At 53.7% G+C, this 27,513-nt stretch overlaps 8 protein-coding genes across 8 annotated transcripts; 2 read left to right on the forward strand and 6 right to left on the reverse strand.

The window, feature by feature from the left end:
• Positions 1-619: 619 nt before the first annotated feature.
• J4E90_009691 (uncharacterized protein) lies at positions 620-2,213 on the forward strand (the record flags this gene model as incomplete). Its single annotated transcript, XM_051439210.1, has 2 exons — positions 620-745; positions 801-2,213. The coding sequence occupies 2 exons, from the start codon at positions 620-622 to the stop codon at positions 2,211-2,213; spliced, it is 1,539 nt and encodes a 512-aa protein (XP_051286814.1).
• Positions 2,214-4,329: 2,116 nt separating this feature from the next.
• J4E90_009692 (uncharacterized protein) lies at positions 4,330-6,025 on the reverse strand (the record flags this gene model as incomplete). Its single annotated transcript, XM_051439211.1, has 6 exons — positions 4,330-4,386; positions 4,438-4,952; positions 5,003-5,583; positions 5,635-5,653; positions 5,787-5,923; positions 5,976-6,025. 6 exons carry the CDS (start codon positions 6,023-6,025, stop codon positions 4,330-4,332), a joined length of 1,359 nt encoding a protein of 452 aa, XP_051286815.1.
• Positions 6,026-6,860: 835 nt separating this feature from the next.
• On the reverse strand, positions 6,861-8,613 carry J4E90_009693 (uncharacterized protein; the record flags this gene model as incomplete). Its single annotated transcript, XM_051439212.1, has 2 exons — positions 6,861-8,304; positions 8,543-8,613. 2 exons carry the CDS (start codon positions 8,611-8,613, stop codon positions 6,861-6,863), a joined length of 1,515 nt encoding a protein of 504 aa, XP_051286816.1.
• A 2,134-nt stretch (positions 8,614-10,747) lies between these two features.
• Positions 10,748-11,660, reverse strand: J4E90_009694 (uncharacterized protein; the record flags this gene model as incomplete). The annotated part of the gene is made up of 2 exons (XM_051439213.1): positions 10,748-11,532; positions 11,588-11,660. The coding sequence occupies 2 exons, from the start codon at positions 11,658-11,660 to the stop codon at positions 10,748-10,750; spliced, it is 858 nt and encodes a 285-aa protein (XP_051286817.1).
• Positions 11,661-13,564: 1,904 nt separating this feature from the next.
• On the reverse strand, positions 13,565-14,904 carry CPR6 (peptidyl-prolyl cis-trans isomerase cpr6; the record flags this gene model as incomplete). The annotated part of the gene is made up of 4 exons (XM_051439214.1): positions 13,565-14,432; positions 14,497-14,675; positions 14,754-14,821; positions 14,892-14,904. 4 exons carry the CDS (start codon positions 14,902-14,904, stop codon positions 13,565-13,567), a joined length of 1,128 nt encoding a protein of 375 aa, XP_051286818.1.
• A 671-nt stretch (positions 14,905-15,575) lies between these two features.
• Positions 15,576-17,080, reverse strand: J4E90_009696 (uncharacterized protein; the record flags this gene model as incomplete). The annotated part of the gene is made up of 3 exons (XM_051439215.1): positions 15,576-16,453; positions 16,504-16,778; positions 16,890-17,080. 3 exons carry the CDS (start codon positions 17,078-17,080, stop codon positions 15,576-15,578), a joined length of 1,344 nt encoding a protein of 447 aa, XP_051286819.1.
• Positions 17,081-22,743: 5,663 nt separating this feature from the next.
• On the reverse strand, positions 22,744-24,794 carry J4E90_009697 (uncharacterized protein; the record flags this gene model as incomplete). Its single annotated transcript, XM_051439216.1, has 3 exons — positions 22,744-22,804; positions 22,911-24,490; positions 24,540-24,794. 3 exons carry the CDS (start codon positions 24,792-24,794, stop codon positions 22,744-22,746), a joined length of 1,896 nt encoding a protein of 631 aa, XP_051286820.1.
• A 412-nt stretch (positions 24,795-25,206) lies between these two features.
• Positions 25,207-26,027, forward strand: J4E90_009698 (uncharacterized protein; the record flags this gene model as incomplete). The annotated part of the gene is made up of 5 exons (XM_051439217.1): positions 25,207-25,213; positions 25,268-25,455; positions 25,502-25,544; positions 25,627-25,820; positions 25,923-26,027. The coding sequence occupies 5 exons, from the start codon at positions 25,207-25,209 to the stop codon at positions 26,025-26,027; spliced, it is 537 nt and encodes a 178-aa protein (XP_051286821.1).
• Positions 26,028-27,513: the final 1,486 nt, after the last annotated feature.

The following is a 27,513-nucleotide window of genomic DNA, read 5'->3' on the forward strand; positions in this document are numbered from 1 at the left end:
GCCCAGATCGCACGAAGCGGGGTTCCTGAAGGAAGAGGCGACGATGACAAACCTCACGAGGGCTTTTGAGTGTTCCGCGATACACCGTGGATCCTAAACGGCCACAGAACGGGTCTCATGCGGGTCGCGCAGCCGGACATGGCCACCTTCCTAATGAGCATCCATCCGGCTTTCTTGGCGAGCGTGATCTTGCCTCCGCCGGCATCCACCCGCATGAGTTCTCTCTCCAATTGCGCTGCGGGAACCTCGCAATTGAGCGCCACTATCAGGCGTGCCCAGACGCCGCCCAGGACTCGACCGGAATGAAGCAGGCATTGGCGCGGCTTGTCTTTACCAGCTGCTTGATCAAGCATGAAGAGTGGAGAAGCCATGGGCGAATGATATGAGCTTGTTCATATTGAGCTGCTTGGCAGACAGGGCGTTGATTGCGAGTCCACGCGATGGCCGCAGAATTGGTTGACGGAACAGGTCCACGGAATCTGTGCATGGCGACGCATGCACGACCTGACGATCGCTGCAACAGAGATCTATAAAGGGCACGTTCCGCACTCCAGAGAGAGGACACGCCGCAGCTTGCTTCTACCATCTCAAACACTCGAGATAGAGCAGATTTGTCAATATGAGGGTTACTCTCGGTCTCGCTGCGCTCGCCGTTGGTGCTGCAGCCGTCCCTACGGCGGAAATCAGGCAACGCCAGGATGGTCACAATGCCAAGCCATGCCCCAAGAAGCCTCTGGTCACGAAGGTATGAACTTCAACCCCCAACAGTCGCGTTGAAACTATGCTAATGATCATTGTAGGCAGCTCTCCAGAAGGACATCACCATCAAGAAGTTGATGAGGGGTGCTCAGCAGCTTGAGGACTTTGCCTACAGCTACCCAGCCCGTAACAGGATCATGGGAGGAGAGGCTCACAATGACACCGTCAACTGGCTGAAGAACGAGCTCGAGTCTACTTCATACTACGATGTCACGCTCCAGCCTTTCTCCAACTATGTCATGCTGAACGGCACGCTCAACAAGTTCACCATCGACGGACGTATGATCAACTCCACGATTCTTGAGTACTCAGCCTCTACCGATGGGCTCGTCACCGCACCCATCGTTCCCGTCAACAACCTCGGTTGCGAGGCGTCTGACTTTCCCGCGGAAGTATCCGGCAGCATCGCACTCATCTCGCGCGGTGAATGTGAGTTTGGACTGAAGTCTGCTCTTGCTGGAAGCGCTGGCGCCGTAGCTGCTATCATCTACAACAACGTTGCTGGCACTATCAGCGCAACTCTTGGCCCCCCTCCCCGCCCGGAGGGTGACTACGTTGCGAGTGTTACTCTGTCTCAGGCAGAGGGCCAGGCAATCATTTCCAAGGTCGCAGGCGGTGCTACTGTCACCGGCGAGTTGGACGTTTTGACCGACGTCCAAATCATCACCACGAACAACGTCCTTGCTACCAGCAAGTGCGGTGACAAGGACAACCAGCTTTGGCTTGGTGCTCACACTGACTCTGTTGGTGCTGGCCCTGGAATCAACGACGATGGCTCGGGAACCGTTGCCATCCTGAACGTCGCTAAGTCGCTTGCTAAGTACAACGTCAAGAACGCTGTTAGCTTCGGCTTCTGGTCTGGCGAGGAGTCCGGTCTTCTCGGCTCCACCTTCTTCGTCGAGAGCCTCTCTCCTGCGGCAGCTCTTGACATTCGCGCATACCTCAACTTCGACATGATTGCGTCTCCAAACTACGTCCACCAGATCTACGACGGTGACGGCAGCGCATACGGTCTGAGTGGACCCGCTGGAAGCGACCAGATTGAGACTTTCTTCGAGGGTTACTTCAAGGATCTCAACATCTCCAGCAACGCTACCGAGTTCAACGGCCGTTCCGACTACGGTCCTTTCCTTGACGCCAACATCCCCGCAGGTGGTACCACCACTGGTGCTGATGAGGTCAAGACCGTCGAGGAGCAGGCTATCTGGGGTGGAGTCGCAGGAGAGATCCTTGACCAGAACTACCACCAGGCTGCCGACAATGTCACCAACCTCAACGAGGGAGCTTGGCTCCTACACTCTCGCGGTATTGCTGCCGCGGTTGCCAACTACGCTCTCTCATGGGAGGGTTTCCCAGCCCGGGTGCCCGTCAACGGCACCGCGAAGAGGAGCGTCCGTGAGCCTCACGTTCACAGGGGCGTCAAGGGCGCGAAGGTCACTTTGAGCCTGTTGTAAGCTCGCGGTGATGCAGCTTTGTATATAGTCAACAATGATGATGTCAACGACAACATGAATAATACATTTCAATCACACATCCACTTTGTCTTGATACACGTGTAGCTGGTCACATTTTGACGCAACCAAAGTATCTGACAAGCTACAACATCAAATTTCGTACAAAAAAACGGAACATAGACGTCAGCTTTGTAGTGTCGTCTTACTGTAGCGCTGAGCCTCATCCTCATGTCAGCCGCCGAACCTGCACAGCCCCCACAGCCATGTCAATCGGCTAAGCGGCTCGCGAAAGCTGCTAACCGCGACACCGCCGCTGAGCCGCACGCGTGTGGAAATGAGGCTTATTGCGATCAGCTGAAGTGCAGATAATGGGAGCCTACTTTTGGTTTAGACGTATATGTATCGCGTTTGGGACGCGTTCGTGTGGGTTGTTGATTCTTGGGCCTTGACTGTCAACAACGATTTCCAAACACCTGCATATCTACCAGCGCGACGATACCAATCGGTGGACTAACAGAAGCTTTCACTGCTGTGCAGACTCCCGATCTTTTGAGAGTCTGAGATAATCGCCATCCCGCGCGTGTTTCGGGCGTCAACGACGTGACAAAACAAAGGGTTGCCTGAACGAGGCTGTGCCCACCGCGCGACACTTTTGATCACCGCGCCTCCAGGCCATATACACGCATCACGCCGCAACTTTCTGGTCCTTCGTCCCTCCAGCTCTCACAACCTTAAGACCTTAAGGAACCTCCGTTGGAAAAAAATCAAAAGATCAAGAACAGGGATGATAGAAATCATGGACCACAACAGCCCATGCTACGAGCCCTTCCCAGCCCTAGATTCCGCCCCCACAACCCCACAACACGACCTCGATGCGCCTATACCCTCAACCTCAGATATCGCCACATCAACATCAGAGCCCTTCTCAGTCCACTACGAAGGACCCCTCTACACAGAAATCAACATCCCACTCCCCCGTATCACAACACCACGCACCACATCTCCATCCCCACCAACCCACCCATCACCACCAACCAACCCCTCCGTCTCCTCCCCACCCGAAAAACAACGCGGACGCTCCCGCACACTCTCCTCACTATCCCCCTTCCGGCATCGCAGCTCCTCATCCGCATCTACATCTGCGTCTGTAACGTCGCCAACCTCACCCACATCCCCTTTCTCCAAGACCAGCGACCGGAACAGCGAAGACTGGCCGCGCATCCGCAAAGATGTGGTGAAATCGCGGGAAGTAAACGCGATGATGAATCTGCGACATCATGGTAAAAGGGGGCGGAGCGGCACGATCGATGCGTTGGCGGTTGTGCCTGCGGTTTTGGTGTTGAGTGCGGAACTGTTTACGCCAGGGGGTGAGGAGACAGGGGAGGGGAGGAGGAAGGATAGTGGGGTTGGGAGGTGGGAGGAGGGTATTAGATGATGGGATTGGAGAGGGTGAGGATGGATTATGTATTTGTACTGTAGTACTTTAGCACTCGTGGTATAGGGTGAATGGGGGATATAGAGGCTGAGGGCCGGGGATAATGGATTAGACTACGATTTAGAGGGCTTGGTGTAGATAGAGAAAGCTGGTGTGCTACAGCGTTGTAATAGGTGACGAGCAGAGTGGAAGAATTGCTCTCAACGATTAGGAGAGTGTGTTAGTGAGGAGTGCTTCATAGCCCAGTGTATCATAGATGAACGAATACATCGAATCACAGTCACAGCAACATCCGCACAAGTGAAAGATAACAAGACACCCAACATTCTATTTTGGACCCGGCCATAAAACACACAGAGTCATATGAATACTCAAGTTTTATAAAGAACAACCTCCCCAACGCCAGTCCATGCACGTATGCTCATAATGCAGGTACAGGTATTTGATATACTGCTCCTCAGCAGTCTATAAACATAAAAGCACGATAAAGACACCCCTCATGTCCATATTCCCAATGAGCGCAGTCGACAGAGAGTGTGATCTTTGACATACCAGCAACTCTATCGACCCAGTTTTTCTTTCCTACTTTTCGCAAGTGTACTCTGTGACAGAATCTGAGCGTAGCATAGCGGGGCAGATAGCACGGTCTCCCAAGAAACGGATACTACATGAGTACAGGTACTAACTGTAGTCGAACAGCACGCTAATGCTCTCGCCGTGGTGGACGCGTCGAATAGCCTACAGCATGTCAGTATAAGTCTTGAAATCGGTGGATGGGCCTGAATGTACCTCAGCAAACACGTTGCCGACCTCGAGGACCTCCAACTTGGGGCACCGGCTCTTGTGATCCTCCTGGGGCACCGTGTTGGTCACAATGACCTTGTCCAGTGCACTAGCGTTGATGCGCTCGATAGCATCTCCACTCAGGATACCGTGTGTAATGAGCGCAATCACCTGCGTAGCGCCCTCCTTTTTCAGGAGTTTTGCCGCGCGGGTAATGGTGTTGGATGTATCCGCCAAGTCGTCGACCAAGATAGTTGTGCGCTCCCGAACGTCTCCCACCAACATCATGGTCGCGTTCTGTCGGTCGTTGATCTGGGTAGGGCGGCGCTCCTTGTGGATAAGCGCAAAGGGCATGCCGAGGGCGTCGGCAATGGCGGTCGCGCGCTTCGCGCCTCCAGCGTCGGGAGAAACTACCACAGCTTGTTGGTAATTCGGGATGTTGAACTGGATGTATTTGCGGAGGAGATGGCGGCCGTACAAGTTGTCCACGGGGATGTCAAAGAAGCCCTGGTATTGGGGATCTAGGAGTTTGTTAGCTCAGCCATCTCAGGTCCTCCAAGATGGTACATACCGTGGAGATCCATCGTGATAACGTGGTCGGCGCCAGCGCAAGTCAGAAGGTCCGCAATAAGGGTACCGGCCTGAGCGACCCATTGGCGGTATCCAACCTGAGGCTCGAAGGCAGGAGGCTTTGTAGTTGTCGGCGCGCGCGTGATGCCGGGTGTTGGAGCAACTGAGCCGTTGGTGCCGTTGGCTCCATGGTCACCATTGAAGTATGCGCCCTTGTCGGATTTGCCGGAACTGCTCGAGTCGAGCGTCTCGGTGCGCTTGATGCCATTCTGCTTGACCGGGCTTGTAGGATCGGTGCGGCCGCCGTTGCGCTCGTCGAGCTTCATCCTACTGAGCTGGTGGTGCAGCGCGGCCGAGCCATTGGTGAGACCTGCGCTTTCCGCCTGCCCAGGGAAGGGCGTCTGAGGTCGCGAATCGAACGTGTACGTGCCGGTCCTCGAGCGCGTGCCAGGCACCTTGGAGAGGGGCGCGCCGGTCTTGTTGTAGGGAATGTCCGACTGGCGCGAGTAGGGGAAGAGAGGCAGGACGGCGGTGATGCGCTTGGCCGAGGCGGTGCGGCAGGCCGAAATGGTAATGAGAAGTCTGGAGGACGGTCAGGCACTTCACTCAACTACACCATGAGGATGGGCCTACTCCATCAGATGGTCGTTGACTGCGCGCAACACGAGACATTAGCGGGGTTCTTCAGATATCGCAGAGCACGCGGGCGTCGTGTTCCGTCCCAAGTGCGCTGCAGTACCACTGCGGCTAGGAATGCGCGCGCGACCTGCACGAGGGCTTCGTACCTTTACCGCCGCCGGACTGGATGATGAAGACATCCTTTCCTCGTACACTCTCCTCGATCTCGACACGCGTCTCACCACCCTTGAACTTGTCGAGGAGCACCTTGGCCTTGGGTATGCCGAGGTGGTTGCAGATGGTCCTATCGCCCAGTTAGTCACAGCCATGGCCCGCTTCTCGGCGCGTCGACTTACTCGGTGAGCTGCGGGTGGGAGCTGCCGCCCAGGACCACAATGTTCCTCATGTTGACGGCTGGTGGAGGTGGTGGGGTCGTGTGCTAACTTCGCGGCGGGCAGTATAGCAAGAGGAGGTTAGTGAAGGAAGGAGGGCCTTCGCGGAGAAATTCCTCTTATCGATAATGGAAAAGATTTAGTTCCAGGTTACTTTAAGGTTCCGCCCTGGTAATGCTTGGGTGGAGCAGTCGCAGCTCAGGCAGCTCAGGAATTGGGCAGCATGGTGAAAGATGGATGTCTGTCGTCACGGGCCAGAGAGGTTTTCGCTTCCTTCGGCTGTTGCACTTTTTCTGCCGAGCCCATGTCGCCATCCAACGCACCTCAAAGCTTCTAGAGCGCGGCATGGCTGCAGTCTGCACGGCATACATACCATAGTGAGCACACCGGATGAATGACTCGGCCTGCACGCCAGCTACTTCCGCGTTGTTGCGCAGGAGAGCGCAGCTATGGCGCTTCACCTGCAGCGGCTGGCGGTCAGTAATCGCGCCATCCTCAGTGGTTGCAGTTCGCGTCAGTGGACCAAGGGAAGGGTCCGTTAGCGCCTGCCGAAGTCGCTCTCTCACGTGCCTTCCTACCTGACTTTCTGGGAAGGAAGGATACACCATCCCTTGGTCTTAACGTTACATTCCAGAAATCCTACATAAGTCTAGTTCACCGGCTCATGGCACGTCGTACAGTCCTGCAGTTATCACCGAATGTGGCATCTTGCGCCCTTGATGTGCCTTCGAACAGACAATGCGGATAAGCGTGCGGTATTATATTACATTAGAGGTTTTAGTCTAAGTGCCATAAAGCGGTTCGTCTACAAGGGGTATATGCTAGTCGTCGTTTCATCCATCATGTCTTCTACTCGTTCAACTTGGTTCTCGCTCTTCGATCTCTCGCACTTCTTCCTCCCCCCGCGGTGTGCCCAGCCACTCCACCCTGGGTCGACGCACTCCCTCGTCGACTTCCTGTAGCACCACTGACAAGACTCGATGTCGGACTGTAAGGTCTCCTGTGCGCGCTCGACATGCTGCTATCCCGCGTTCCGCTCATCGAAAGGACAAGATGCGCGCGCGAAGGTGGTGAGATAGGATGGTCGTTGACGTAGAAACCACCAGTTCCATCTTGGGTAATCGTAGGCGGGGCCGAGACGAGCTTGTTGCGTTGCTGCGCGTGATCTGGAGAGACTGGCCGCGCATTGACTTCCTCAACAAGCCCTGGTTCTAGGTCGACGTCTACAACACCGTCTTTACTGGTACGTAGTACTGCGGGCGCGAAGTCATGAGACTGGATGGCTTCCTGGAGTAGATCCTTCTCTGCGAAATCAGACCTGTCGCTAATAGCAGGCGATTTGGTTTGGTCTTTCGTGATGTTTGAAGCAACCATGGTCATGCTCTGCGTCATCTTGCTTCCGTTACTGTTGTTCGGAGATCGTCTGACTCCTGTGCGTGCGGCCGTTGTCGCGGACTGATGTTGAAGAAGTTGTGCCGTTTTGCGACCTCCAGCTGTACGAGCAGAGTGATAGGTCCATGGGGGAGGGTTCGTGTCATCGAAATTACCCATGTCAAACAGTTCCCTCAATATTGTCCATGTGAACGGTAGATTGGCAACAAGGATGGCTGTGGAGGATTCTCGGACGTACCAGTAGATCCATGTTGATTTGTAAGGATTGCTGAAGGAGTAGTAGCTGTTCATAATGCTCGCAGCCACGACAAAGATACCGAGAGAGAAGATCCCACAGAGTATAAGCTTTCTCTTCATGGGTAGCAAGGATCGGATGAGCATCTGCAATGCAATACATAGCATGATCAAATCCGAGGATATGTTGAAGACAGCTTTGGTGATCCGGTGGTGTACCAAGGCGTTGCACTGGAAGGAAGTAGTCGGCACTGCGTAGTATGCAGAAAAGGGTCGACACCAGGCTGAGAAGTAGAGGACCTCTATAACGACGAATCCAAGTGCCGTATATGCGGCGAGCAGTTTGATGGCGATGTTCTCTTTCTGAAGCGCCGTCCGTGTTATGCGATGGTACATGATCAAAAGACATGCTTTGCAGGCCCAGATCACGGCGATATGCATCTGTTCTACAACGACCACGAGCTTGCTTCCGAACCGCCGTCTCGACAATTCTTCCATAGTCAGTGCGCTGAAGTCGAAATTCTCCGGTTCCAGGTTCGACTGGACTTTCAGCCACCGATTCGCGAGCACAATCATAACGGTGTAGGCGGCGGTGACGAAGAGGCCCATAGTCCAGTCATCGATCTGTAGGCCTTTGACGGATCGAAAGAGCATCTTTCGCGAAATCCTGCATGCCGAATCTGGTCAGTAAATGGATGTACATAGTACAGTGAGCGAATCATGATCTTGAGATCGCAGACAGTTCATGCGAGCAAGCAGAAGGCAGAGCATCGATGCGCTCAGCAATCCAACGTGGCCCGCCAGCGCATCGCATCGCATCGCATGCTGAGCTGCGTTCTCGAATGCGAAACCACAACATGAATGTAGACTGATGTAATGGGATAATGCACGGAAACTGCACTCACAGTCTTGCCGCAATCATGCATACAGCGCATGTATACCAGATCCATGATTCCTGGTTGAACGGTAATGGCATTGTCGAGTTGCAAGGCGGTCTGCGCCGCTGACGCCAGAGTCGCTATCCGTTAGGCCGCTTGAGGTTTAGAAGACGAGATCGACGAAGGATCATGTTGTAGAGCAACACGATAATCGAGGCGCATCCAGAGCACGCAGGAGAGGTGATGTAAATATCCCGAGGGTAGAACTGGTCAGGGAGGAGGGGTGTAGATACACACCGACAAAAAAACAAGGAGGAGGGAGGAAAAGAAAGCTGACAGTGTCGACATGGAAAGGCAAGGTGAGAAGCTAACCTGTATAGCCTGCAGCTGATGCACACGGCAGTCTTCCATTTGCAGCCATCAGCTCGATCCAGGGCTTATCGCAACCATCTGCCGCGCCTCTTGAGCCTGATGGAGGTCCCGCGTGGGGTCGCCGATGCTTGGGCCTGGCGTCGTGTCGGGCCAATTCCAAGGTCGTGCGTGGCGCGTGTGAAGGATAGCTTCAGGTGCGGCTAGTGATTGCTTTTGCGGGGTTCCGCGCGGTTGACACTCTGAGCACCAGTGCGACCGACGCTCTAGACGTCTCGTGGCGTCCTATCCTGGGTGCGCAATCACGATAGTTGCATCTGTGTATAGTATTGTGGTTGTGATATCATGAGCAGTGCAGGCCAAGAGCCAGCTGGCTGAGGCTGTGCCTGCGAGGCTTGCAGTACACGAGGCTGACGGCCGCAGCTGTTACCAGCAACACAAACTCGAGCGCAACGTAAGATTGGACGACTACTGTTTTCAAAGGCGGTAAATGAGCGTTAATGCGCATTAAGGGCATGGTGATGTTGGGTTCATATTTGCATTTGCCGCTGGCCCTGGGCGAGTGATGGCACAGGGAAGGAGGAGTGAACTGCACGCGGGAACTCGGGAAGTCGCCACTAGTCCAACGCGCACCGTTCAACTCACGTCTCCTTAGCTCCTAAACGCCACTTCGCCTGTTCTCTTCAAAGAACAAATATTCGGGGTCTCGCATTCTGTACCCTGCTGTCAAATGGGATTTCGACAACGCTTATCGTAGATGACACCCCTCCGCTCCTAGACACTTTGATGGTTTCGCTCGGAAAGTTCCTTCACGTTAATATCGCGATTCAACCCCCAGTCGGACCGCAGCACCACCGAATGCGAGGAACGGTCAAGAGATGATTCACAGATCGCACAGACTTTGTGGTCGAGAAATTGCGATGCGGCGCACGTTGACGATGCTACAGGAACGCATGACGAGCATCACAAACTACTCAAAACAGCGCACGACGATTTTCTTTCTTCATCTTCAAAGCGCACACACGGAGGATATGCTGCCTTAGCATCGAAGCATTCGTACTCGAACACCCTTCCACCGCCTTCCGTACCTGCCAATCCCTTCTGGAAGACCTTAGTGCATGATCGAGAAACAGTCGATCGCGGTCGCTCACGAGATGGTACTAATCGGTGTACACTTCACCGAACACGCTCTTCTTTACCCATTGTATATCCTTTTCGTCAAAGCTCTTCCCGTCATCATCACGAGACCTTACCAGAATCCGGCTGCTTCCTTCCGATACAGTCGTCTTGGACATCTATCGCGTATCGCGCAAAGTGGTGCTCGCGCGTCACCTTCCGATGAGCACGGTTTGGGAAGCGGTACCATACTTTCCGCTGATGGGGTGTATCACTGACGCGGACATGTGCCTTCTCGGAACGCCCATGCTGAGAGATCGCCTGTTAATTGCGATTGGTTTTAGTAGGGAGACATACGCGGGACGCGGCAGTGATCGATCATTGCTGTTATCATGGTGAGCATACTAGACGACGGGGTCTCCGTCACAGTATGTACCCTTCATTCTCATGACTATTGTCCCCACTTTATTCTTCATTGTCAATCAAGAGCCCTGACCGATCATGTCTGGCTTATTTGTCACTACTGTCGTCACTGATCTGGCCCTGTAGACAGTGCAAGTGGCATAGCGGTAAGAATCGCACCTGAAGTGGACAAACAACATCATTATCATACGTGTCCACCAACCATTCGCCTACCAGAAGTCGGCCTTCACGGCATCGGAGACTTCCACTCTCCATGAACTTCCCAACTCATCACATCTCTTTCTCCTCCAGATATCGCAATCGCTCTCTGGGAGACGCGTTTGCTCACTCATCATCCGAGATATCCTCCAATTGTTCGACAAGAATAGGCTGTCCCTTTCTCGCAACCATTTTCTGCATACCGCTAGTACATTCTATCACGGCGTAACTCCAGGAACCGAATACTAGGAGGGTTCTCGTAGCATCAACGAAACTCTGGAAGATGCTAACTCTGTCCCCGCTGAGTCTCATGTTCACGAGGTCGCCCAGGCGTACTGTGATGACGTCTTCCACCGCAGGAGACACGCCAACGGTGTTATGGCGTCCATGCAAACAGATCTCAACGACTCCATTCCTGAGCACCTTGTTATAGGCCCGGCTCCTGCGGCAGCTCATGTGTACAAGCCAATGAAATATTTCGTGCTCGTCGCGATACCGATACGTGGACCGTTTGGTAACGATGAATGGGAACGATTTCCACTTCATGCGGAAAAGAGGCCGAATATCGATACCGGGAGCTTCAACGGCGTTGGGAGTCTTGAGGCGGCGCACGGCTTTCAGAGTAGTGATGATAGAGTCATTGATGGCTGCATCAGAGAGCGGAACGATCTCAAGGTACTCGGCAAGCTCCTCGATGTTGATGATAGGGCGGTGGGCTTTCGTGTAAAGCGGCCAGAACTCGGAGCGGAATAGGCGGTTTGTCTGAGCAAGGCCGAGGAATTGGCGACTAGGGTGACGGTCTCTCAGAGAATGTTTCGAGCGTTGGGAGCGGCCGTGGCGCTTGCGGCGCAGCCTGAACCCTCGATCTTCTTCTCCGGCGACGATTATGCTGTAAATGTGGTTGCGCAGTTCTTCGCGATGGGTTAGTACACATGGATCTCGGAGCAAATATGACGGTTGGCTTACCACCGGGCAGCTCCAGAAGCCGCGACACCACATCCACATCGGAGGCATCGGTCATTTTTGTATCGACATCCATGTTGAGTCGTGCCAGTTGAGCTCGCTTCTTAAGTGGTTGGTAGAGACAGTGTCTGTAAGAAACAGACCAGAAGGGGTAATTAAAAGGTGACCGGGGCGCACACAGACCAACTGAGAAGACTGATTAGGCAGCTCTCGAAGCTCCGTCTCTTTCACGATGACGTGGATCCACATTCGCTGTGGCCTTCCGCACCTAAACGGTCCCCAGATTCACTCGGTCTTAAGGTCACAGCTCGTCATCCGTCTCGTGATCTCCCCAGCCCCTTGCACTGGCGCCTTTCCCTACACCTCTCGCCCCTCCAAACACACTTCACCCTCAAAAAAATTGTGCGACGCCGCCGGTCCGCTATCGGGCATCGAGAAATCCATCTCTGCAACCAGCGCCCGCTCAACATGCGCATGCACGATGGCAGCGCGCGAGATTTCGATCTCAGAGTCGAGCTCCACCGTAACGAGGATAAATGGTTTGCCACTCTTATAGCGAGACTTCGAGATGCTAATCTTGGCGATGGCTCCGGGAGCCAACAGATGGTGCCATGAAGGCAGACATGCGAGCATGCGGCATAGGACGCCAGTGATAAGGTCGTTTCTGTGGCTCTTGTATCCTGTGTCGAGGAACCAGCGGCCTGTGACATCGCAGGTGTAAGGGTTTAGGCGGAACAAGAGTGTTACGTCGAGACCTGGGCTTGACGAATCGAACCCCGTCACCGCTGGTCGATGTCCTTTTTTAATTTTGGATAGAAGAGAGATAAGAGCGGTGTATCTCTCGTTCTTGCCAGCGAGACCCGTTCGATAGAAATGGCGTAGTTGGGAGAAGTGAAAGTAACGAGCGTTGGTGTACAAGGGCGAGAATTCTGCACGCGTTGTGCGGTCGACTTGTGTCAGACCCACGTACTGATGCTTTGGATATCGCTCTTGGAATGGCATTGCTGGATTGGGTTTATAGTTCACCCATATCATGGATGCTGGTTCGTCTTCTAGGATACAGTCGTATATGCGGTTTCGCAGTTCTCCTGGTAGTTGCGAGAAGAGACATGTATAGCCTGGCCACACATCAGAGGTCGTAGGAGAGCTGATTGGCATCTGGGTTTCAGCGCTCATTGCGGAGGTACGTAAGATGCTCTGCAGGGTAGGTGCAGAGTTTGCATTGGTGTAGAAGATCATATCCATGTTGTGTGTAACGGTGTCGAGTACTCTTAGTCTCGCGTCCGATACTCTCACTCTTGACTTAGCACGCAATACTTTCAGTCTTGTGCGTAGTACTTTGAGTCTTGCGTTTGACACAGCGATTCTTGTGTTCGAGACCTTGAAAAGTTCTCGTAGACCTGAACTTCTGCCTTAACACGTTGATTCTTGCGTCCTGTTTCTCAATATGCCGAGTGAAGTGATGTCAAGACGGTGTGATGTAGAAGAAGAGAAGAAAGGAAACGAGCAGCCGTCATATATACTCCCTCGGTACTAGCTCACACAATCGTTACGCGAGCGAAGCCACATTGAATCTAGCTTCATCCAATTTATCGTGGTACTGCGGCGACCCGGATGACGAGTTGTAGTTGGGGAGCCACTCAGAAATTCTGCGCAAACCTAACAACAGGAGCGGTACCTAAACGTCTCTTTGAACAAGTGGAAGGGCCCACATAAGTGTGTCAAGTGGGAAGAAAATTGTCAGAAATATATAGGGTCGTTGACGGGCTAAAGCTCCGGTGACAGTATACCATGGTAGATCTCGGCAAGCAACCAAATATGATTAGCCACCCACCATGGTGGTGACTACGTGCATTAAATGCTGTTTATAACACTAAGGAGTAAACTGGTATCTGTCCCTTTTCTCTACCACCACTCCTCCACTTCCTCTGCTTCGTCATGCTTCTCGTGATTCACATCACGCAAACAACTCTCGCAGTCCTAATCGAAGTTGAAGGCATTCTGATAGACCTTCTTCTCCTTCTCCTTCCGCGCCTGCACCCTCTTCTTGACAACATCCAACTCCTTGACAATTGCCGCATCGCCCGGCGCAAGCTTGAGCGCCGCATTCAGATCCGCCAACGCCTCGTCCTCGTTCTTCTTGCCCGCCTTAGCCTGCGCTCGCCTGAAGAGCGCCTTTGCCTTGTCTTTATCCGTGATGCCCTCAATGTCCAGCGCCTTGGTCGCGCTCTCCGCCGCGTCACTATATGCACCCGTCTTGTTCTGCAACAGCGCGCTGTTGGAGTAGAGGGAGATCTTCAGGGCCTGAAGTTTGGGCCAGAGGTCTGCGGGGTCGTCGTCGAGAGGGGCGGGGTACTCGTGGAGGTAGCGGATACCTTTTGAGTATTTGGTAATGCCTAGTTTGAGGTCGCCCTTCTTGAACGCGTCGTTGCCCATGTCTTTTAGCTTGGTAGCGATTTCGAGTATCTCCTCGCCTTTCCACTCATCGTCGCTGCTGGCCTTTTGGTCTTCGGGGAAGTCTTCGTAGGGGTCGCCTGTTGCGTCCGAGATCTTTTCTGTCGCTTTGTCGTAGTCTTCGCCGGTGAGCTCGCCGCAGTCAATGATGGTCGCGTCGTGGAATGGCTTGTCGCCGCTCTGCGTCTTGAGGTTCTCAATCTGGCGCACGATGCTCTTGCCGTTGATGACCTCGCCGAAAACAACGTGCTTCTTGTCGAGATGCGGTGTGGGGACCGTGGTTACGAAGAACTGGGAGCCGTTTGTTCCTGGGCCGGCATTCGCCATACTAAGCAAGAACGGCTTGTCGTGGACCTTCTCGAAGTTCTCGTCTTCAAACTTCTCCCCATATATACTACAGAGGTGAAGATACCAAGTCAGCGTATGTCTCACATGCATTTTGTACGGCCACAGCTTACCTCTCACCCCCTGTGCCATTGCCCTGTGTGAAGTCACCGCCTTGAATCATGAAGCCCTTGATGACGCGGTGGAAGCCCGAGTTCTTGTAGTGCAGCGGCTTGCCGGATGCGCCTTCGCCTTTCTCGCCGGTACATAGTGCGCGGAAGTTCTCGGCGGTCTTGGGGACGATGTCGCTGTACTAAAGGGTTGTTAGTTTCTATGTTTGAGCGGATTGGAATGTATGCGCGCGCAAAGTATGCGAGGTTGGGGAACGTACGAGCTCGAAAGCAACACGGCCGGCTTTCACGCCGCCGATGGCGATGTCGAAGAAGACGCGAGGGCGCTCTGAAGCTTGTTAGCAAGACTCTCTTGGACTCTCAAAGCCTATAGATAGGCTTGTGTTGAAGTTACTTACTCGTGTCAGCCATAATCGCGAAATCGCTATAGTTGTTGGGTGGGTATGTCGTAATATGAGCGAAGGATATCAATGTTCAAACACTGAAGATATCGACGGAGTTGCAGGAGTCGGAGTTTAAGTGCGAGGCTGAAGAAAAGCACGGTGATCGCTGTCCAGAACTTTCTACGGAAGCTACAGCCTACAGCTTCATGCCGCGCCAAGCCCGCCTTTACACATCGGTGCGACCATTGGCAGGCGCAACCAGGTTGGCTGGATTCTTTAAGAAGACGGTACTCTATACATAAAACAGCATGACACGTCTTGACGGCATAATCACTGGTGAAGGTGCTTCTTTGAGCTTGTTGTGTCTTGTAAACATTGACATGATGCTCGCGATGAGGGGCAACGCGGGGCAGTGACCGGCCTTCGTCTTAGCTACACTCCGAAAGCTACACGGCAAGCCTCAGCGCTAAACTCGCAAACATTACCTGAACGGTCAGCAATAATATCATGGCATATGCATCTTGATGTTATTAGACTCCCATGCGCAAATCTACTCCTCTTTGCTCACCGATCTCATCTAACTCGAAAATAATAGTAAGCTCAAAAACGCCATTTGCAACCAGGTATCCACGCGTATAATAATAGAAGCACTTTTCGAGCTGCTGCCAACGCCAAAACATGATCTCTATGCGCACAACATTATCGTCTTGCCGACATGGAGAAAGGGAGAGCTGTCGATACTAGCTCATTGTGTTCGTAGTGGTAGGTGAAACCACCCTGCAGTGTCCGTCGCAGCGCATTCAGCCTCTGCAACTTCCACCACTTGTCGATTCTGACCTCGACATTCTTGTTGATCTTGACCTTCATCCTGCCCGCCCCGTAGGCCTTCCCAGTCTCCTCATGTAGGGCGGTGGAATAGGCTGGACCGCGCGATGGCTTCTCAACCGAATTGCGGATGTCTGCGAAGGACGAGTGTAACGCTTTGCGATCCTTCTTGGATATGCGGCGTGTCGAAACGTTGGCGAGTTCGTCGAGCGTGTGCATGAGCTGATCCTGTCGTCGCCAGACTGTGTAGCGCTTGACTAACCGCTCGCCGTCGCGGACGTGCTCTGGGTCGTCGGAGTCTGCCTCTTCCTGCACCTGTTCGTCCTCTTCTTGTGGAGTGAGGGACTTTTCGTACAGGAGCGCGATGTTCTCGCCTGCTGCAATCTGAACACCAGAGTCGGCACTTTCAAGCTGCTCGACAAAGGCCTCCATTGCAGCTTCCGTTTCTTCCTCCAGATCATCGATTTCGGTTGCGAGGAGACCCCACTCTTCCAAAGCGGCAATCACGACATTGCCCTCGTCCTGGGCGTCGATAGATGCGCCGTCTGACTCTATGATCTCAATGAAGACGTTCATGATGTCCAAGATCTCATCGTCGCCGGCCCCAGCAAAGAAGGCAGTTGTGCCGAGTGTGTGGATCGCGTTGACTTTGATTGCGACTGAGGGGGAGGACTGTATCGATCGCTTGAGTTGGTCGGAAACGTCGTCGTAGATGCTATCGGAATCGAGAGTTACGGCAGTGACAGCGAGGGCTGGCGAGCGTTAGTAGAGGACTATCTATAGTGTTTGCGCGTGTACATACCTTTTAGGGCTTTGACAACCTCAGCCTCCGTCGTCTCCTGTCTGATGCTCTTAATCATCGACGAGACGAGCTCGTTCACATGTCCCTCAACCTCATCCCTCGCATAGCGGGCCATGAGTACGTGTGCGTAGGCATTCAGGCTTTCGGTGCGCCCCTCGGTGCTGCTGCGCTTGAGGTTGGTGATTTGTTCGATGCGCGTGTTGAGCTCGGCCTTCCACGCGTCTTCAGGTATGTTGATATCTTCGCCGTTGAGTACATCGTCGATGGATGCCGTGCTGTGAGGATGTCAGTACATGTTCGCGCGAAGGTGGCTAGACGCGATGATGTCACCGGTGCCGTCGCGATGTGGGGAAAATCAAAAAAGTTATGCGCAGACTGAAACTCACCTCCATGCAGTTCCGTCGCTGAAGCCGTCTTCGTCTGAAGAGTCCTGGCGACTGCGACTGGCGGCGCGCGACTGTGCTGGCGAGCCTGCTGCCGACGTTGTCTTTGAGGCTGTCGTAGATACGACGCGCGAGCGGGCCTTGCGCGACATAGTCTTATGGCTCTCGAGAGCCTGTTTTCGGAGGTCGCGCATCTTGGGCTATGGGTGATAAATTTCTGGGGGAAACTGTAATATATGCCTGTAGAGGCTGAAGTTTGCTCGGTGTGGCGGAACCAAGATTGGACTGCGGGGAAAACAAGGTGAAGGCGCAGTTATTGAAACGGTAAATACTCTGTGAACTGGATTGTGTAGAAATATAAGTGCGGTGTGAAAGACATGAGTATGAGTCAGAGCAAAATGCAACCAAGGTAGAGGTTGCAAAGGTACGAGGACGTTTGGTGGTGCAGGAGGCAACTTGCAAGTGTCAGATGTTCATCCATCCATACGACCTCTCCCGATTCCATGGCTGCCCAAAGTGCGCTAACCAAGACCTACGTCATTACAGTTCTGTCTTCTTCCAAACGATGTCCACGGGTACCTAGGTTACTAATCTCCTTCCTACCTGCGGCAATATCGAAGCATGTAGTGAATTAGCAATCACCATTATCCAGCAAACACCCAGCGCTTCGCGACGATCTTGTGTAAGCTAAATGGCCGCATTGCTGATTGGCTCTACGCTCTCCAAGGCTTTCGAGGTACCAAAGCACCTAGCTCACATGGAGAATACTTGGTCTTCACCTTGACGGCCTGAACGACTAATTATACACTCGAAGGAAGCCGCGCACAGTCATCAACGGACCGGTCGCGAGGGCGATGCAGACAGCATCTCAGCTACTGTGCGACCATCCCCAGCCCTACCTTGGCGTCACATTCCTCCGATGACCGATCAGGCCTTCTAAGACATCATTGAGGCTCAAGTGTTGCGATGGGCGGCTCAAGCATCGACCCGCTCAGCGTTCGAAATAGCTGCGGCGCAGACAGCGTTCGCGTAACCCACGACCGTTTGGTGCACCGCAGGATCTCTCGATGGATATGAATAGACAGCAGGATCACGGGGCCAAATGCCCCACGCCCGCCGTGTGTTGCAAGCGGCACAACCACGTGGAGTCAGAACTGTGCCAGCGGATCGCTCCCCGCGGCTCGGGCTGAGACGTGTTGCTGGACCTCGACCTCAGCCTCGGGTTTAATCTCCATCTGGCAACCGATGCGCCGCGGACATAGGTGTTAGGGTTGGTCATGGATGCGGCACAGAACCTTATCACAAGCTCAGTCGACTGTGCATACGTCTGCGAACTTGTGTGCTTTGGGTGAGTGAGCGTCCTCGCTTCACCTGGCATCGGCTTATCTATGACAGCGGCAATGTTGGTCTCGGCACCACGGCACCCATGTTCTTAACCCCCAGAACTTCACCATCAAAGCAGTGCTTCTTGCGACCCGGCATCTCATTGCAGGACTGTGAACCGAACATACCCGTCACCGACGTAACGGTAGACGGCATCCAAGGCAGACGCCGCAACGTGGGAGATGAGGAAGCCTGCAAGGCTCATGCGGCACAGTACCAAGCCGCCACGCACGCAACCCCTTCCTTCGGGTTGAATGCACATCATTCATGCATCCTCATTGTTGGATTCCAAATCCCCTGTCCCTTCCTCTTCGCCTCGACGTCAGCTTGGTAATAAAGCGCACACGTACACACATACGCACAAGACAATGCGACTGCTGTGGGGAGCATGGACAGGTCAAGCGAGGCTTATGCGGCGCAGTCACCAGCACACCTGTCTAGTCGACTTACAGCAACTGTTGGCGAGTCCGTAGGCAACCCGCATCTGGATCCTCCGCAATACGCGAGCAGGATCACGAGCAAGCATCAAGGATGCCAATCCTGCCAGGGCACCGGTCAACGTTCTTGCAGCACCTCGAAGACACAATGTCACGATGTCCAGAGGCAACCTCCGCTGACTAACGTCTTTAGGCAACCAATGCGCGTAGAGGGAGGCAGGAAGTGTACCTGCCTAGACAGCACTATCGTCGAAATAGCTGCTTGCGCAATCGAGATTGGTCTGCTCGTATAGACAATGTACAAGCTTACACTATGTCTTGCCATCCGGCCCGATTGATCAACAACATCGTATCAACGAACAAAAAACTCTGATATGTATTCTGTTTGTAGAGCGAGCAACCAGGCCAGAAAAATCTAAAATAGAACAACAAACTCCCAAAGCGCCTCTCAGGTTCTAGCCGTTCTAGTCTCCTAGCCTGAATCATGTATGTATATGCCCGGACCATGCGATGCTATGCAAACAAAATCAAACCAAGACTCTAAACAAACTGTGCAAACAATGCTATAACCAAGACGCAAATAAACGAGAGATCAATGCACACCGCATGTACTCTAACCGAAACCCCATGCCATGTCGTCGTTTAAGCCTCACCGCCTGTGGAATGTCTCCGGGTCAGGGGCCGGTGCTGCAAACAAGTCTCCGGTCCCACCAAGCAAGATGTCTTGTTCGGCAAGTTCCGCGTTTGTAAATGAGAGGGCATGGCGTTGTTGTAGTAGTAGTTGTTGTTGTTGTGACTGTTGTAGTGGTGGTGGAAGCGGATGCTGAAGTAACGAGGAATCTAGGCCTTGCTCTTGCGGAACGTCCAACCAGGACAACGTCGTTGTTGAAGACGCAGATGCCGGTGCAGTTTGAGTGCTCAAACGACTGATGCCTGCACTAGAACTCGCACCCCTGCTCCTGCCACCCGCTCTATCACCTCTTCTCGACGGGCGTTTGGCTACCCTACCGCGTGTGACGGTAGTACTACGACTTCCTGTCGACATCATTGACGTCGTCGAAGTAGTGGGTGCTCGTACAATCCCACGACCACCACTTCGTATACGCTGACCAATCCTCCCCTCGCCCTGTTCTTGGCCCCCCGCCCCCTCCCGCATACCCTCGTCAACCCTACACCCCAATCAGCGCCTCCTCTTTCTCATCCTCCCCCGCTTCCCTCCCATACGTGAAGTAGACTCACTGGTGAGATCCTCCCGCGCCACCTCCTTCGGGCCATCCAAAGGGGAAGGCGCTTCGCTCCCCTGGTCTCCGCTTGGGAATGTCCATGTGGTGGAAGTTGCGGAGGTGCTCGACTAGATGGTCGCGTCGTGTGAAGCCTTTGTCGCCTACGCGGTTGCAGCGCGGTACGTTGCAAGGGTACTCTGGGGTGCCTACGCCGTGGACGGTGGATTGGTGGCGTTGCAGGTCTGCGAGGCGGGTGAAGTTTGCTGAGGAGGTGCAGGAGGCGATGTCGCAGGTCCATGTTCTGTGGGGGAGATTGGTTAGTGGATGGGAATGGGGGAAGGGAGATGGAGTAATTACTTTGTTCGACTGCTGCTTCTGCTTTGATGTTAGTATCTCAACACCATGTTTCGATATAAAGATGCTCACCTAGTCGGAGCTTGCGAAGAACTCATCCCTAGATCACCGTCGTGACTTTGCCAACCTCCAACGTCATACCCACTAGCTACTGGCTGTTGGTATCCAGCAGTCGGCGCAACATTTACAGGTTGCACGTAGTAGTCTGGGATGATCTGGTACGGTTGAGGTGGGTAACATTGATACTGTGCGTAGTATGTGTTGATCTGGGATTGTGTGTATTGAGGTACTGATGAAGCTGGGTAAGACGTTTGATAGTTGTAGTTCCCTTGGTCAGAAGAAGAATACTGGTGTTATTAGTCAAAGCAAATGACGACGAACATATTAAGTTTGACTTACGCTGTATCCGGACATGGCGGGCGAAGGCGGTTGTTCCTGCTTCGGGCGTATCGTCTTCGTCTTCTTCGTACGGTTTGTAGTGGTGGAAGGGCGATAGACGGGCGCCACGGGCGAAGTGATGATGCGTAGCTTGTTTGGTCTGGATGCCTTTCTTGTACTAGAGACGGAAGTATGTCTTCGAGGACGCAGTTGAACTTGCTCAAGAGATCTATGAAACCAGTGTTAGAAGTTGTCGTTGATGATGCTGTTACTTTTGCTATCCTGGCATGCTTTCGAGTCTTATATGAAGCGAGCATGATAACTCGTTCCCTCATATCGGCAAAGACCTTTCACTGCCACCCCAGAGCTTATGCTATAGACCCTCAAGAACCGCATCGACTCACAGGTATTTCGGAGGGAATGAACCGTCCGGGCGCCCAAAGCCATCTCCCTGAGGGCCGTAGTATGCCAACATGGCGATGACGAAACAAAGTTAGAAGTGTCGTAAGGCGAGAAGTCGGATCAGGTTGTGGATTCGCTCGACAGGGCTTGACGATCGCGTCTTTGGTAAGCGTTGCGATCTCCTTGTACAAGGACCGCTACGCCAGAGGCCAAATGTGTGAATATAGAAGTCCAAGATTGCTGAGGTGGATGCGTAGGATGGCGAGGCGAAGCCAGTACCAGCTTGGTGGTACCCCACACAACTAATCGGTATAGGGCTGACGACAACTAGTGTCCGTGCTGTCACCGGAAAATGGAATTGTAGGGTCTGGTCGCGGCGCGGGTGAATCAGAAGGCCTAATGTTGTCGTATGCTGTGGGAGAATTGAGGCGGTGAAATAGTGGTCTAGGTGTAGAGGTAGGAAGCACAACGAGGACACTGGTAGATCTGTGTCGTCTTATGGCGATGCAGGGCGAGTACCCCTAGGCCCCGATCCAACTTTAATTGAACTGTACCATCTCTTTCATTTGTCGTTGTCATGGCTTGGCAAGGCAAATAGCTAGAATAGTCCAATGCGTACACGTTGGTGTTCTGATCTTGGTGTACCGGGATATATGATAGGCATGGTTCACCGATTAACACACATGCGGGTAGGTCGATGGGCCCCGTGTGACTGGATGTGCATGCGTGGCTCTTGTTCGCGTACTTTCGTTCCGCGGTGTAGGAACGAACCCCTGCTACGCTGCAGAACGTGGCCTGGAGCCTAGCGATCGGCCTGAGGTCTATCATGTTTGACATGGTCGTTTCGCGATACTCCAGGCTCTTCCAGCTGGCTCTCGGTAACGCACCCGACCGCTTGATCGCTCGAAACTATCAGAGCACTTGTGATGACAGCATGCCTTCGAAACGCATTGAGATCAAACATTGCTTGACCGCCCGTCTCCAAGTAGGTTAGCCGTCATCAAACGCCCATTTCGCGTCCTGTCTTCGTCTGTCTCTGCTGCTGCTGTAAGTGGGTCAATTAACCCGCAACCCGATGGACTTGGACCGGCGCACGAATGCCGTAAAATGATTGATGCAGTAACCGCTCAACTCAAAGTCATGCACGAGTTAGTGCTGCCGGGCGTAACGGGGCGTAACTGAAGCTTGAACGTCGCGGAAGGATTCCTCGCTTAGGCGGCCAGTGACATGCGACCAGCCTCCTCCTGCAGCCCTGTAGGCTCCACCGATTGGGGGCGGAACCCAGTGTAACGTCGTCTGGACCAATTGAGCACATTCCGCAGCCGTTAGCCACATCATGTCAGATTACGCCCGGCGCTCAGACCGCTACAACATCCTTGGACGGCCAAATTGTCGCGGGCGGAGGGCCTGCACTTGGCAGGTGAGCCTCAATAAGTGATATTTGATCCATGCATAATTGTCTCACCGTGACTTACACCTCGCGTGGTCGGTCGGGTGCCTGCGGGCGGACATTAATACGCACCAAAGATACCCTCATGGAAGCGATTCAAGATCCGAAGAGCAAAAGTTGTGTGCCCTCGACGGGACCCATTCCAGGACTACCTAATACTTAATCTTAATACAGAACTCAATTACCCCAAGCCGAGCATGCGGGTCGGTAAGAAGAAAGCAGCCGACTGCTCATAGCTCATCTTCCAAAAACTTGTAGGCAAATCGGAAGTCTGCTTTCCTACGGTTCATCCTGCAATAAGGTTAGCACTGTATGACGTGCAGAAATAGCACAGCGTGGCGCGAGTTTGTAATACGGCAGCCCCGCGTAAGGCTGGTGGACAGAATTAGGTGCTTACCATGTGCTCTCATAGTCAAAGAAGCGGTACGTCCCCTGCTCGTAGTCTTCCGTGATTGCTTTTGGTTCTTCGTGGCGTTGGAACCATGTTTGATATTGCTTGTGAAATCTCCAGCTCTGCGACTTGAGTGCCTTTGCAGCCAGGTATTGCTGGTACGTGCCTTGGCGGTAGTAGAAGGCGTAGAAGAGAGCGTCGGTCTCGATGCGGGAGTACAAGCGAGGATCATCGAAGATGGGTAACGGCTCTTGCGGGTAGTGCGCGGGCGTAAACGGATAGGGATTCTGGGGTCGGTAGTGGCGCGGCGCCTCAGTATCCGCAGAGTCCGGCGCGGTGGCCATGGATGCTGCTAGCATGTGCTCATTCGGAGGTTTCGAGGCAGAGGCGGATATGTCGTTCTTGGTCGCCTCAAATGTGTCCAGAAGGTCCTGTAGGCTCGACGGTAGGTGATACACTGATTCCTCTTCCTCCTCTTCTGCATGAGAATCACCGTTTGTTAGCGGCGGGGTGGCAGCCGATGACTCCTCCTCCTCTACAGGCTCGGGAGCTGGTGTCCTTCTGCTGGACTTGGAGGCGTCTTCCGACGAAACGGCGCGCGAAAGGGTCTCCTTCTCCGCAGCAGGCGTTACGGGTATACTTGCCGCGGGAGCTGGCGATGCTTGTGCGGATTCGGCTGGCTGCGCGCGCGAGGCCAGTTGGGAATGTGTTATTGCCGGGGAATTCGCTGCACTTGCCCGTGCGCCGCCAGGAATGAGGCCTGATTGTGCTGCGGCCCCTCCCGGTGGTGGTGGCAGAGGAGCAATGCCCACTCCATTCTTATCGCTCGCGGCTGCAGCAGCGGCGGCCGAGGCGTACTTCAAGGGCTCGCCCGGCGTCCTCGTCGGTATCGGCGCGGGCTTCATCGCGTTGGCCGTGGTATTTGAGACGCCAGGTAACGGCGTGTGCAATGTTGCTAGTGCTGGTAATGGCGACTTCATCTGTGTCGAGGGCCGTCGTGCCTGTTGTTGTACTGCCTCTGTCGCTTTCGGCTTGGGTGCTGGCGGTCGCACGTCCGACTCGGGTGTGTCGTCTGCTATCGACTGCGACTCGTGTGAAGACACATGGTCCAGGTTCTCCCCCAGGCCAAAGATGGCCTCCTCCTCTTGCAGGTTGAAGTCGTCGTATATTGTGTCGTCGTCCATGAACTCGGGGTCCTGATTGCTCTCGACGTAGTACTTGATACTGTCCTCAATCTCCTTGACCTGTTCCGTCTCGACATTGCCATTCTCCAGCGCTCGATGCAGCAGGTCCAGCTTGCCCTGATGCCATTTATTCCGCTCAACCGACTCTTCCAGCTCTGCCACGCGCTCTGCCTTTGAATTGTCCCCCTTCTTCGTCTTCTTGACGTTGGCATGTAATGTCTCGATCTCGGTCTCGATGGTCTCTATTTGGCGCTCCAGCTCCTCGTTCATCTGCTGCAGGAACTCGACCATCTCCATCTTCTCCTTGTCCTTGGGGTCGATTTTGGACGCTAATTGCAGGCCTTCCTTGGAGTATGCTTTCGTCTTCATCTCCTTTTCGACGGCCTTGAAGCGCTCCATTTGCTGTCACATGTCAGCGTCCCATCATGCCGGGAGGCGGCGGTCAGCCTACTGTCTCGATGAGCTTCCGGTGGTCGAGCAACGGCTTCTTGTCCTTGATCTCGGACATGGCGGCCCATGTCTTGATCTGGTCCCGCGAGCGCTGCAGCTTCTTGATCTCCTTCTTCAGCTGGTCCTCGAGCTTCTCCTTCTGCGAGGGGTTGCCCGTCTGCATGATCTTCTCATATATGTTCTCGAACGTCGCGACGCCTTCGGCGACTTTCTTGAAGCATTTGTCGATCTCCTGCTGGAGCTTGCGGGCGGCCATGGCGAGGGTCGAGCCTCGTCGTGAGGACTTTCGCGGTGGTTACGGCAATGATTGCGTCGCCGGGGGTGGCAGCGGCCGGGAGACAGTCGAAGCGCGCGAGTGAGGGCGTCCGACGGGGAATGGCGTGGATGTTTGTCGTGGGCTGAATGCGGAGGCGGACGTATCGCATAGGTAACGCGATGCCACAGGGCTGGCCTAGCGTCCTCGCCAAGAGTGCGGCCACTAGCCACCACGATTGGCCCCACGCGTCTGGTTTCATCTACGCGTTCCACCCTCTTCCAGCCCCGTCTCATAATTGTCGCATGTCGCAATTCCCATGCGTGACGTCGTTGCGCTGCTGCCCATATCACCGTGAGGCTATCGCACACTGAGCCACCCACGTTTCTCTCACCACGGCTGCTACCCCGCCATCATGAGGAGTACGGACCCCGCCTCCATGCACACGTAACCACGACTATACTAAGCGTGTCTAGCGGTGCTGCAGAGGGTCAAGTCGGCATCAGTCACGGTCGATGGCCAGTTGATCTCCTCGATTGGCAAGGGCTTGCTGGTCCTTGCTGCCGTCTCCAAAGACGACACGGAGAAGGATGTTGAGGCCATGGCTAGCAAGATACTCAAGGCCAAGCTCTGGGACGACGATTCCAAGGACCCGCCGGGCCGCGTATGAAGCCGATGCTTTTTCTCTCGGCTGAGACTGACATGCCAAGTGGAAATGCAACGTGACCGATATCCATGGCGAGGTTTTGTGTGGTATGTGTGAAACGCTTTCTGGGAATCATGGCTGTCTATGATAGTGCTTTTGCTGCGGAATCGTTGTGCTGAATGTCAACAGTCTCCCAATTCACGCTGCTGGCCTCTATGAAGAAGGGAAACAAGCCGGATTTCCACCAATCCGCAAACGGCGACCAAGCCAAGACACTATACCAAGCCTTCTTCAAGAAAGTCGGATCTCTCTATGAGTCCGACAAGGTCAAAGACGGACTCTTTGCCGCCATGATGGATGTTGCTTTGGTTAACGATGGGCCGGTAGGTTTGGATTATACCTGCCTAGATGGCGAGGTACAACCTGAGCATTACATTTCCTGAGTGTGTGCCGCTTTGCCTGCTAATGCTAATGGACATGGCTAGGTCACTATTCAAATCGATACCAACCCGCCGAAGACGGATGCTTCAACCTCGGGTGCTCCAAACGGAAGCAATCAGCAAACAGTCGAAGTTGATGACCGCAAGTAGCACGTATAGTACACATGCAGGCCTTGTACTAACCCCTCCTCAATTCGTAGTGGTCAACAACATGACCAAAATCACGCAAGAGTTCAAGATCCCAGTAGAGCGACTTGAGTAGATGTCAATACAATCAGCCGCCGTGTTCACGATTGCCGACTTGCTTGTACCGAAAACACAACTTGATACTTTACACCGCGGCTATGTCTCGAGATTGGAACGGGCCCGGGATATTATCATCGCTTCGCCAGGAGACACATACTGCCAAACAACAACACTGCACGCCGCCCAGCAGATACAACATCCATTCATACATGTCGCCTCACATCATGTCCATTTCCACTGCATGTACAAACGCTGCTTATGTCAGACATGCCGAACGTGCGCATGGGTTGCAACTCCAACCCGAGGATAGGGCTTGCCCCCGTGCCGATGCGCCACTGTCTTAACCGATATGCAGTTGGACTGAACCTTGCACATTACGCCCGGCAGCACGGTAATTAACTGGACCCGCGAATGACGGCGCGGCATGCAGTTGGATTGAGCACCCACGCTGTTTGAGGTAGGGTATGCGAAAGCTGTTAACTCGCCGGTAGATTGAAGAACTCTGTGCCAGTGACGGACCTATAGGAGAGTACACGGCTCTTTGTCGTCAGCACCATCTAAATTCGTCGATGGGTTTTTAAGCTACAGCTTTGCCCTTGGCCAAGTACGACGAGCCATGATCATGTCTCATCGACAAATGCTATCTCGCATGGATAAGTTGCTCGAAGATAGGCGCCTCTATCTTACCGCCAAGCTACCGTTGTAAGGCCTTCAGGTGACGCCTGCATGTCGATTGGTTGTTGGGCAGCTATCTCGACACCACCAAAGCGCTTATAATGTCCGGAAACACCTGAAACGCATCCATATCGAACTCGCTGGGACCTTTGCTGACAGTGACACTGACGTGTGACTGTATCCTACGCAACACACACCTCAAACGGACGTGTGGACTAGATTGCAGTGACAACCTATTCGAAGCTTGTCTGGCGCCTCGTCAACTCCACGTTTTGCTTCGCACCACAAGCTCCATTGCGGAAGTGGCAGTGTTGATTCTGAAAGAAGGACCCCTTCGACACGCATTCATGACAGTGGGCTGACTGACCCGCTACTTCCGGTGAAGAGACAAGGTTTATTCCTGCTTCTGCTTGGTAATACCTTCAACGCTTACCACGCCCATGAAGCTTCAGAATAGATCAGGCTTCGATGTGCCCACCACGTCAAGTATTCTGTCTGGTTTCTTCCCTTCGATAGTTGCACTTTCGACCTCTTTCACCACTCGTTCAAGCCCACGCAGCCGTTGGCTTTTCCTCCACGCCGCTTCTCGTGAGTTAAATGCAATTCAGCCTGAAGCTCGAAAATTCCTGATTCGACATGTCTCTTGTTGGTCGACTGCACAATTGGAAGCTATTGGACTTTGAGGGGCGCGTATCCCGTAACCGCTCGGAACGTT

Source organism: Alternaria incomplexa (genome assembly GCF_024043165.1).
Source record: "Alternaria incomplexa strain BMP 0042 chromosome Unknown scaffold_17, whole genome shotgun sequence".
NCBI classification, from domain to species: domain Eukaryota; kingdom Fungi; phylum Ascomycota; class Dothideomycetes; order Pleosporales; family Pleosporaceae; genus Alternaria; species Alternaria incomplexa.